This window comes from Nomascus leucogenys, chromosome 20, assembly GCF_006542625.1.
Source record: "Nomascus leucogenys isolate Asia chromosome 20, Asia_NLE_v1, whole genome shotgun sequence".
NCBI classification, from domain to species: domain Eukaryota; kingdom Metazoa; phylum Chordata; class Mammalia; order Primates; family Hylobatidae; genus Nomascus; species Nomascus leucogenys.
This window is the reverse complement of record NC_044400.1, coordinates 79,025,141-79,037,140: the sequence shown is the minus strand read 5'-3', so window position 1 is coordinate 79,037,140 and position 12,000 is coordinate 79,025,141. Positions and strand designations below refer to the sequence as shown.

The following is a 12,000-nucleotide window of genomic DNA, read 5'->3' as shown; positions in this document are numbered from 1 at the left end:
GGAAAAGAGCATGTTTATATACAAGGATAATTAAGAAGAGGGGCCTTTGTTTTGGCGAATTTGCAGAGGGCTGGATTCAAACACCAGCCAGGACGCAGAGGCACAGATGGAGTGAACTCCCTAAGGTGTTCTTAGTTCACCGCCCAGCCCTGTGCCCTCAGCAGTGTCGCTCCTCTGCCTTGGGAACCTGGACAGACTTCAACTCAGGGTTGGATTAGCAAGTCCTTGACACAGTCTGGGAATGTGGATGAGGCCCACACTCCTCCCCCTGGGCAGGGGATCTGGGCTGCTCCACCAGACAGGAGAGATGGGGCTCACTGCGAATAAGCTTTTCATGCTTGAAATATTCTACTTTGCTTTCCCATTTCCCCTTCTATCTGCTGCCTTTGCCCTTCCGTCTGGAGGCAGTGAAAGTGGCCGCAGCACCCCCAGCCTCTCCGTGCTCTCTGACAGCAAGCCGCCCCCCTCCACCTACCAGCAGGCGCCTCGCCACTTCCACGTCCCAGGTAGGCTCCGGGACACACTAGCTGGGCTCCTCACACCCAGCGTCTGGCCACACCGAAACTGTCAGCTGGCCTTGACTCAGCAGGCACCAGACGACACTCCAGGCTCCTCCACTGCTCCCCAGACGCTGAGATTCTTTAAAACCATCAGACGGGTTTTCACAACCCAAACCGATGTGTGTTTGAGTTTCTTCCAAAGTCCCACAAATGGCAGGGAGATACACTTGTCCTCCTGGGAATGGGGTGAAGGAAAAGGGCTGTCTGAACTGGCTGTACTTCCCGGGGGGCCACGAGGTTCCTGGCTGCTGCCCCATCTCCTGCAGATGAGGGTGGCATCTGGAGTCAGGGAGGCTTGATCTGGAGCCTGGGTGTCTGTCGCTTGCTGGGTGCCGGTTCCTGCCTGATGATTCTAAATCTGGGTGAGTGCTTGTTGCTTACAAAAAGCTGTAGAACAGAAACCATCACAACTTGCTGCTTACCCTCCTGTTCTCTCCTTTTTTTTCTTTCTTCTTCCCCAGACACTGGCGTAAAAGATAACATCTATAGGAAACCCCCTATCTACAGACAGCATGGTACGGTTGGATTCCTCCCGCTGCTGTGGTTTGCCCCGCATGCCTGTCAATACCCATCTGCTTCTGAATGCATCCTTTTGTTGTGTTCTGATAAATGCAGTGAAGGCACCACCAAGGCCCTTAGCAGTCTGACTATTAAATGCAAATTACTAGCAGCCTCCTGAGAGTCCTTTTCTTATAAATTACGATAAAGGTGATGTCTGAGTAAGGACACTTCTGTGTGTTATGAAGCCGAGGCTAATGCACATCAGCCAGGGGTTGGGATGGGATGATAGCCAAGAGCCTGGTGGTGGCGCCTTCAATTATGCAGCCAGTGTGACTTTAGCCAAGATGGGGAGGGACAGAGGCTTACTAGAACCACAATCTGATCCAGGCCTGATCTTTGGAACATAGAACAAACTTGAATCAGTCGTTTATTCCTCAGGCAGACTTTAGTCTCGAGTTTTGAGGATTTCTGTTGATGGGATGGGTGACCTCGCCTTCAGTTACGGAGATTTCTTGCATAAGCAAATAGGGACTGACGCCCAGCTCTGCTCCACGCGAACCTGCCTGGGAGGTGCGCAGGGAGCAGCTTGCTTGGGCCATGGAGCAGGAATCAGGGCCACATGGTCTCCCCTCTCTTCCCTCCTGGGATTTCTGGGTGACTGACAGCAGGTTGCTTCACCATCCTGAGCCTCGGTTTACTCATCTGCAAAACAGGACCAATCCCCTCCAACCCGCCCTTTCCACAGGCTGACCGTGGGAACTTCACGGGATACCGAATATGGAAGTGCATTCTAAACTGTAAAGTTCTGTGCACATGATGGGAATTGTTATCAAGTCACTAGCGATGGGAAAAGGCATTTCCATATTAAACATTCTTGTCCAGATGTACCTAAAGCAAACAGCCACATCCCACGTTGACAACTGGATGGACACTTTTAGACGGAATCTTACAAAAAGTGTGTTTCCTGTGACTTGCCGACAAATCAGTGATCAGGTTATACAAACTTTTAAAATACTTCCTCCATCATGGCAATAGGTGCTGTACTTTGTGCATTTTTTTTCCTCTTTCCAAGAAGGAAAAAAGTGAATGAAATCTCTTGAGTTTCCAGAAATGATGACTTCTACCATTGCCTTTCCACCAGAGAAGCGTAGAGCATGAACCTCCAAGAGGGATCAGAGCGGGATGGGCTAGATAGACTCTAGGGCCCTTAGAAATTGTCCAGACCAGCTCCCTTGGGTTACAAGTGGGGAAACTGAGGCCTGGCCAAAAGGAGGAGCAGCCACAGTAAGTGACTGGCTTTCCATCATGGCACCCGGCCTGAACAGCCTGCCTGGAGGGCTGTGTCTTCTGTGCTGGTGGGCTATAAGATTGGGATTGACTACCTTGGCCTTTTATTAACCCCCCATTTTGTCTCAGATTGGTGCCTTAAAATGTGTGATCAACATGTGCAGGACAGGAGGGGGTCTGCCCCTTAGAAAGGGGAAGAGAGCAAACCGGGTTATGAAATTGCTCATTGTCATCCAACAAACCCAGATCTAAGGCAAAGAGCTTCTACCTCAGTCCTTTAACTGAACCACCCAGTAGAGAGATTAGATTTTACTGTCTCCAGTGATTGTCTTTGTGCATTTTTTTTTTTTTTTTTTTTGAGACACAGTCTTGCTCTGTCACCAGGCTGGAGTGCAGTGGTGCGATCTCGGCTCACTGCAACCTCTGCCTCTCGGGTTCAAGCAATTCTCCTGCCTCAGCTTCCCGAGTATCTGGGACTACAGGTGTGCACCATCATGCCAGCTAATTTTTTTGTATTTTTAGTAGAGGTGGGGTTTTACCATGTTGGCCAGGGTGGTCTCAATCTCTTGACCTTGTGATCCACCCGCTTCAGCCTCCCAAAGTGCTGGGATTATAGGGGTGAGCCACTGCACCTGGCCATCTTTGTGCATTTTTAAAAATCTGGCTATTCATGATTCTCCTATCCAAAGGCAAGTTAATTCCTATTTGATTAAACCCTGAGCAATGACCAAAATTCTTTTATCATTCCAAAATTTTGCTATAAGCCGGGCGCGGTGGCTCACACCTATAATCCTAGCACTTTGGGAAGCACAGGCGGGCGGATTGCCTGAGCTCGGGAGTTTGAGACCAGCCTGGGCAACACGGTGAAACCCCATCTCTACTAAAATACAAAAGAAATAGCCAGGTGTGGCAGTGTGTGCCTGTAGTCCCAGCTACTTGGGAGGCTGAGGCTGGAGAATGGCTTGAACCCAGGAGGCAGAGGTTGCAGTGAGCCGAGATTGCGCCATTGCACTCCAACCTGGGTGACAGAGTGAGACTGTCTCTGAAAAAAAAAAAAAAATTAATAAAAATAAAAAATAAAAAGGGAATTAGGAACACAAGACAGGCAAGAATGGAGCACCTCCCTGGACAGTCAGGAATGGACATGAAGCAGGGCTGGTTGTGTGAGGGCCTGGGAGGAGGCGGCGCAGGAGGCCTCCCACCCACCAGCATGTCATCTGCTCAAGGGCTGAACGTTGAGGAGGTTTAACAGGTCAGGAATAAGTGTGGACATTTTTGTGTTTCCACACGCCATCTAGGGTCACTCTTGGTATTAAACCCAGTTACTTTTAGGAGTGTCGACCTAAAAAACAAACCGTAGAGAACTATCTCCAAATATGTTGAATGTACTGAGGAATTAGGAAAGAGGATTCTAATCCGAGATACACAGCTGCAGCAAGCCATATATGCACCCGAAGAGGAGAGGGTAAAGGGAAGCTCTTCTTAGCAAAAGCATTTCACATAAGCTGCCTAGAAACAGAGTTCATTGGCAGCAGAGGCTCGAGGCCGGAGCTGGCGTCCGTTCATTGGTGGAGACGCCATCACTGGGCAGGTGTTCTGCGGAGAGCATCTTATCTCAGTTGCTGCGGTCCTTGAGAAGGAATTTCTGTTGAGGTTATTGTGGAAAGTCCTCGAGACAGTCTTTATCTCCCGCACGCAGGCAGGAGCTGTCCTGCCTCATGCCTTCCTCTAGCTTGTCTGGTCTGAGAAAAAGTGATTTCTTCCTGGGACCTGCAACCCTCCCAGGAGGCAGACCCAGTGCAAACCACAGCCCCTGGCTTCCAGCTACATCGTGGGGAGCTTCCTTTCTCAGAGTCTGTCTCCCCTGGAAAATGAGACTCAACGCCATATAGTCCTTGGGGCTTTGAGGATGTTTCAGGGAGATGACACATGACACTTGGCGCTGGGCAGGGACCTTCTGTTGATCAGTCCCCTCAGGGGAGGGAAGCTGTGCGCAGTTTAAAATGAATTCATGACTGGCCAGGCGCAGTGGCTCATGCCTGTAATCCTAGCACTTTGGGAGGCCAAGGCAGCTGGATCACCTGAGGTCAGGAGTTTGAGACCAGCCTGGTCAACATGGCAAAACCCTATCTCTACTAAAAATACCAAAATTAGCCTGGCATGGTGGTGCATGCCTGTAATCCCAGCTACTTGGGAGGCTGAGGCAGGAGAATCACTTGAACCCGGAAGGCAGAGGTTGCAGTGAGCTAAGATCACACCACTGCACTCCAGCCTGGGCGACAGAGTGAGACTCCATCTCAAAAAAAAAAAAAAAAAAAACAACAACAAAAAAAAGAAATCACCTCTTATAACAGACAGGAATACTAGCTTACGATCATCTCATATCTGACTTGAACTTACAAAATGAGGAAGTGTGGTGGTTTTATCACCTATTTGCTATATAAAATTTAGGAAAATATGCATAAAAGATGAAAAATTCAAAAAAAATAAAAATAAAGAAATAAAATAAAAGGAATTCATGAGGGAAAAATGACAGCTCCCCAACATTTCCCAGTAAGTTCGACTCTCCAGATGCAGGGACGGTCCTCATAGTTCACCAGATTTGCTCTTTCATTTCTAAGCAAACATGAGCCACGAGATGGCAATGCAGCTCTCTCCTCACCCCCCAACACACGCCTCCCACCACTTGCCCGGCAGGTGGGGGCTGTCACTCCTGCCCACCCAAAGCCGACAGTGGAAGTGACCCCACGGGGCACGCATTGTTCCCTGTGTCTTTGTGCCCTGGTTTAAAGCAGGAATTAATCACTCTTTGTTGTGTCTCTGGGATTCCAGATTCTAGTGGGGTTGAGTCTCATTTTGGTTTTGGGTCCTTTTTGGCCCCAAATGGTGGAGTCTCGTTTTGGTTTGGGGACCGGCGGGATGGGGAGGAAAGGCAGGCTGTGTCCAGAGTGCGGATTGCACTGGGAAGCCGCCGCTGAGGCTCCCCAGGGGAGCCGGGGAGTAGGAACTCAGCCTCTTCCTAGAGGGTTCCTCGTGGCCCATGCATTCCCGGGGCTCAGAAGGAGCTGTCTGTGTGATACAAAAGACACGCTAACCTCTCCTTCTGCAGTGCAGAGAATGCAGAGAGGCCGTCCTAGAAAGATGGAAGACGAGCTGGGCACGGTGGCTCACGCCTGTAATCCCAGCACTTTGGGAGGCTGAGGTGAATGGATCACCTGAGGTCAAGCGTTTGAGACCAGCCTGGCCAACATGGTGAAACCCCATCTCTACTAAAAATATAAAAATTAGCCGGGCGTGGTGGCCGGCACCTGTAATCCCAGCTACTCGGGAGGCTGAAGTACGAGAATTGCTTGAACCTGGGAGGCGGAGGTTGCAGTGAGCTGAGATAGTGCCATTGCACTCCAGCCTGGGTGACATAATGAGACTCTGTCAAAAAAAGAAAAAAAAGAAGGAAGGAAGGGAGGGAGGGAGGAAGGAAGGAAGGAAGAAAAGTGGAAGAGAGGGAGGCTGGAAGGAGAGAGGGAGGGAGGCAATGCGCTGGCTGGGGCCGACACTCCGGGCCCACTTTCCTTGTCCTCTGGAGTCTTTTTCCATCCTGACATCAACCAGGGAGCAGAGATTCTTATTCTGACTCAAGAGAGGGGAAACCCCAGCATGGAGGGATTTAAGTGACTTTTTCATTAATTTGTCCAAGGGGTGTTTTTCAAGCACCCACCCCACTATGTGCTAGGCTCGTCCCAGTGCTGGGGATACGTGGGTGACCCTGCATTCCCCCGACCCTGTGGAGCTGAGATTCTCGCGGATTTGCCCATGGCCAGACAGGTGAGAGGCTCAGCTAGGTTTCTAGTTTCCAACACCCATGCTCTGGGCCCTGCCCACACACTCACTCACTCACATACACACACACACATTCTCTCTCTCCCTCTGCCTCTCTCTCTCCCTCTCAATGTCATTCCAATTCAATGTGAATTGTAGAGATAGAGATTATTCTGAGACGAACAGAAAAAATTCCTGTTGATGGGTCCACTCCTTAAAGGCTAAGTCTGGAAGACATAGGAGGGGACAAATCCTCAAAACCTCCTGCACAGCTATTCGAAGTCCCAGGAGTAGAGAGGACGTCTCTCTCTGGCCTAAGAGGTGAAGCCCCGAGCACCTTCCCCAGTTGCTGTCAGCTCCTTCCCTTGTCAGAGAGAGCACCTGCCGGGGAGCCGGTCCTGGCTCCTGGCTGCCAGAGTCCCAGACTTGCCTCAGGCTCTTGCAGTCTCAGGAATGATTCTGCACTGGAGGCAGAGAAAACTGGTGAGGAGCATGGCAGAGACCACTTGCTGGCTGCAGAGCCTTGGCTGGCACCCCTGGCACAGTGGCGGAACAGCCGCCACACCTCTGCTGGCCCCCTGGACATGGGCAAGAGATCCTTGGAGGTTAGAGCTGTCAGTGTGTTGATGCTGGCAAAGAGGGAGCTGGTAGGGCCCTCCCTTGGAAACACGGGGCCCTTGTGCCGTGTCCATCTCACTCACTTCCTCGGTGCACCTGAGGCTGCAGGTTGGCACATCGGTCACCGAAGGGAGTGCAGAGACTCATCAGATGCGGCCCTTTCCCTGGAAGCATCTCTCTTCAGCTGCTCTGTGGGAAGTGGATTTGTACAAGTCACAGGAAGCAAAGTCAGTGGCGATGCAGCCCTGAGTCTGAAAATTTACACATCTGACGTGGAGGACAAAGTGGCTCCCGCTCTGGCTTCAGGGTCAGACAGACAAGGTTCCAATCACCAGCTATGTGACCTTAGACTCCAGACCTCAGTCTCCTCATCTGTAAATGAGGTTCATAGCATCTATTATTATCTGTTAACATGCTTTACAAATGTTTACCCAAGGGCTGGGTGCAGTGACTCACACCTGTAATCCCAGCACTTTGTGAGGCTGAGGCAGGTGGGTCACCTGAGGTCAGGAGTTCAAGACCAGCCTGACCAACATGGCGAAACCCCCTCTCAACTAAAAATGCAAAAAATTAGCCGGGCGTGGTGGTGGTCACCTGTAATCCCAGCTACTCGGGAGGCTGAGGCAGGAGAATCGCTTGAACCCGGGAGGCAGAGGTTGCAGTGAGCCGAGATTGCGCCATTGCACTCAGCCTGGGCAACAGAGTGAGAATCCATCTCAAAAAAAAAAAAAAAAAAAAGGAAAAATGTTTATCCAGACCACAATACAGTGCTTATCGGATGAGTAGGTATTCAGTAAGTGCTTATCACGTGCATGTTCTCAGGGAAGTGTCTCTGTGTTGACTTTGCTCTTCCCATCAAAGCCCTTGTTATGTATAGAAACCTTCTCATCCACCTCTGCCTCGACTCTATTGGCCTGTGAGCTTCTGAAAGACAAGGGTCATGTCTGAGTTTTTTCTGCATTCCCCATTCTTAAGACAGTACAGTGCACAGTAGGCACTCAGCACAGGGAGATGGGGATAAAGGTTGAGGGGCTAAGGGTGAACAGAGGGTAGATGGACTGATCGATGGATTAACGGCTACATGGATGAATGGATGCATCAGTGGGCAAAGAAATGAAGTGGACAAAGAGAGGAATTGATGAATGGGTGGGTGAGTGGATGGATGGATGCGTGAATGTGGGTAGGTGGGTGGATGGATGAATGAGTAGGTGAGTGAGTAGTTAAGTATAAGCTGGATGAATAAATATCAAAATAAGTGAAGGCACAAGTGAATGGATAGATGGATGGGTGGGTGGTGGGTGGATGGATGGGTAGATGGATGGTTGGGTGGCTGGCTGGATGGATGGGTGAAGAATGGGTGGATGGATGAGCAGTGGATAGATGGGTGAGTGGGTGGATGGATGGATTGATAGATGGGTGGATGGGTGGGTGAGTAGATGGATGGATGGATGGATGGATGGATGGATGGATGGATGGGTGGATGGATGGATGGGTGAAGGATGGATGGATCAATGGGTAAATGGATGAATGGGTGGGTTGATGGGTGGGCGGATGGATGAATGTGAATGGACAGATGAATGTATAGGTGGGTGGATGGGTAGATGGACGGATGGATAGATAGATGAATAGATGGGTGGATGGGTGGGTGGGTGGGAGGATGGATGGATGGGTGAAGGATGGGTCAATGGATGGTTGGATGGGTGATGGGTGGATGGAATGGTGGATGGGTGGATGGCTGGCTGGATGAATGGACAGATGGATGTATAGGCAGGTGGATGGGTAGATGGATGGATGGGTAGTTAGATGAATGGTAGTTAGGTAGATGGGTGGATGGGTGGGTGGGTGGATGGATGGATGGATGGATGGGTGAAGGATGGGTGGATGGATGGGTAGATGGATGGGTGGTGGCTGGATGGATGGGTGGATGGCTGGCTGGCTGGATGAATTGACAGATAGTTAAAGGAGTGGGTGCATGGATAAGTAGGTAAAAGGGTGAATGAATAAGTATATGGAAAGGAATAAAGCAGTAAGGGATGCACACAGGCTGGCGTGGATGTTCAGATATGAATGAATTATAAGATAGGGTTTGGGAAGGAGGAAAGGCAGGCCAGTTCTGTATCCAGAAAAAAAAAAATTGAGACCTCTTACTTTCATTCAGATGCCTCCAACCAAAGATTTCCCAAGGAATACAGGGAGTAGAAAGCCAGCCATTCCCAAAAGGGTTCCTCATTGGCAAATGCATTCCAGAACTCAGAAGGAGCTGCCTGTGTGATACAAAAGACATATTAAACTCTCTTTCTCTGATTGTCCTGAGTTGATCTTTTTCTGACATCCCAAAGCAGCATGCTGCAAATTAGCCTCAAAGTTAGCCTCTTGTTTATTCCTAATTTTTCAAACCTGTAAGCTGAGTTTCCTATTATGTCCCAGCATCCATGCAGGTTATCTCATGTGATCCTCATAACGTGGAGGGGTGGGCATCCTTTGCCCATTTTACAGATGAGGAAACTGAGGCTCAGAGCTGTTATGGAAGCAAGCCACCAATAATCCAAAGTGCCAGTTTCCTATCTTTTCCTAGCCAAGCTCCTAGTTCTCAAGAGGCTCGGTCGTCTGTTTTGTGGGCTAGCAAACTGCTTTTTAAAAAGCCGTTGGTACAAGTCTAGTTAAACTGTGCACATCTGGAGGAGCTGGCAGTGTTTGCAGAGGAAACTTGCTAAATCTTGGCAAAGCATCCCTCTCTCAGATGGCGGGGGCTGTTTGGAGACCTGAGATGGCTTTTCAGCCAGAATGTGTCAGTCAACCCATCTTCCATGGCCGAGGAAAGTCCCTGAAGCCAGGCTGGCCTCTGGGGACCCAGGCCTGAATTCCAAGGGCTGGGATTTCAGGTGCCCAAGGGCCCTTCAGCTGGAGCGACTTAATTGTCCATGCACGTGCAGATTATTCCAAGAGTGGTGATCCACTCTCCAGCCTCCTGGCTTTTCAGGAAACGATGCACTTATCTTTGCCAGCCAACTCAGCCCCAGGGCCCTTCTCTGGCTTGGACAATGGCTGTGCTCTTAGAGCTCCAAGCAGCCCCTGGCCTGCCTTCTCCCTGGGACTTGCTGGGCAGCTGCCAGGAGTCACGGCTGATGTATGGCCGCACACTCAAGGGCTCCGCTGCCGGGCGACGGCTGTTGTCTGGGCAACAGGAGAGTCCAGCTGCGGGCATGCGTCCCCCGGAGCTCCCTGCCCCCTCTGCCTCTCCATTAAGCGCTTCTTGAGCAGGCTTGGCGTTGATTTGCCTCTGTGAGTGGGGAGAGCAGGGCTTTGTATTTTCACGCTGAAAATCACTGTCTCTCCCGGAAGAAGGAGAAACAGGTAGCCGCTGAGAGTAACGAGATGTCAGTGTATTCGGAACGGAACTGCTCAGTCTTCAATTTTGGCCTTATCTTGTCAAGGTCCTGTAGCCCAATCCCAAATTTCCAAGCTCTCTGGCCTGGTATCAGTCTTGTCCTTGGTGGTGCAGGAGGCAGGGTACGGCAAAAGACAGACGGGCCCGAGCCCGCCGCCCGCTGCAGGTAAGAAGCCCACCTCGGCGTGTCCTTCCTGAGGCCTGGGTCTTCATGGCGGGCTGGGGACGGAGACGGGTTTTTGTGTAATTGTTCAGTGCATGCGGTCAGTGTTTCTGTAAGGGATACACAAGGTGTGGGTCTTTACGTACTAAATTGGATGCCGAGAAATGTCAGCATGGCCTTGTGTGATTTATTTCCTCATTCTTGGCTGGAAATGTCAGCCCAGCTGGGTGACAACCCCCAACAAAAAGGCGAATGGAAAATCCAGATGCCTCGTTGCTCAGCTGCAGATGGTATTCTTGGTAAAGGAACTGTTGCAAAACGGACTTTTGCTTGTTCTGTTTCATTGAGTCCATTTCTGGTTGCATTCTGTAATTTTGTCATTTCCTGACTGCTCTTCGTGGACGTCTTCCAGTAGCAGAACTCGTCACCATTTTGCAGTTTGCCAGCAGCACTTAGCCAGGTGGGGCAGACAGGGAAGGACCTTGGACTCAGAAGGCCTGGGCTCATGTCGGCCCCTACCACCCACTCGCCCATGACCTTGGGCGAGGTATACCATGTCCCTGAGCCTCAGTCTCCCGATCTGTGAAATGGCGCGAAGCTTCTTCCTGCGGGGGTGGACGGGATAGTCAGTGGCGTATCCAGAGCCCCTTGCCCAAGTCAGACACGTAGGCCTCCACGACTGAGACCTTGTGTTACGTGGGAGGTTTTTAAAATGCGTGTTCTCAAAAGGCCAAGTGGGCCAGGTGCGGTGGCTCATGCCTGTAATCCCAGCAGTTTGGGAGGCTGAGGCACGTGGATTACTTGAGGTCAAGAGTTCAAGACCAGCCCGGCCAACATGGCAAAACCCCATCTCTTCCAAAAATATAAAACGTATCCAGGCATGGTGGTACACACCTGTAATCCCAGCTACCGGGTGGCTGAGGCAGGAGAATCGCTTGAACCCGGGAGGCGGAGGTTGCAGTGAGCCGAGATCACACCACTGCACTCCAGCCTGGGTGACAGAGCGAGACTCCATCTCAAAAAAACAAAAAACAAAACAAAATCAAAAAGCCAAGTTACTACATCTGAAAACATGACTCTACTCTGTGTGGGTGTTTGGCTAGAACTGAAATCAGGCCTCACTTCACACCCCTGCTGCTGATGCTCCCTGGGCCGTGATCCCTGGGGGCCTCCTCCAGCTTACCTTGTTCCTTGCCCTTTGAAAGGCACTCATACTACTGACCTTCTCTTTGATTGATTTTTCATTTTTGAGCATAACTGTAATATGGGAAACCATGAGGCAGAAACCCACAATCAATGGTGTGTTGCCTTTACAAATGGATTTTTCCCTTCCAGCTGCCAGGCGATCAGATGGGGAGGATGGAAGCTTCGACCAGGATAACAGGAAGGTAATTCCAGGGAGCAGATCTGGCTTAGAACAGCCTTGCTCAGAAAGAAATCGGTTTTGTGAGGCCTTCTCCAATGGAGACTTCGAATCTTTCTCTTACATTCTGTTCCTTAGGGGCCCTGCGAGGCCAAAAGTAGGAGGCCCTTCCATCAGTTTCCTTCCTACATTTAGGACGCACACGTCTCCTACCAAGGTCCTGGGTATATGCCCGTGTGGCTTGGTTATGGTTCTGTGACTGAAGAGATGTGTATCGTGAAAGGGAAATAAATCAAAGTGCATC

At 50.5% G+C, this 12,000-nt stretch overlaps 1 protein-coding gene across 20 annotated transcripts in view; it reads left to right on the top strand.

The window, feature by feature from the left end:
* The window catches only part of ABLIM2 (actin binding LIM protein family member 2), a 189,118-nt gene that overhangs the window by 135,518 nt on the left and 41,600 nt on the right, over positions 1-12,000 (top strand). For 9 of the 20 annotated variants that reach the window (XR_004027220.1, XM_030800851.1, XM_030800867.1 and 6 more), the window contains 3 exons: positions 405-506; positions 1,022-1,075; positions 11,669-11,721. Coding sequence is in view for 19 of the 20 variants with exons in the window: in XM_030800851.1 (XP_030656711.1) it covers positions 405-506; positions 1,022-1,075; positions 11,669-11,721 (209 nt within the window). In the remaining variant the exon portion in view is untranslated. The remainder of the gene's footprint in view (positions 1-404; positions 507-1,021; positions 1,076-11,668; positions 11,722-12,000) is intronic. The other 11 variants (XM_030800864.1, XM_030800866.1, XM_030800862.1 and 8 more) reach the window with 2 other exon arrangements.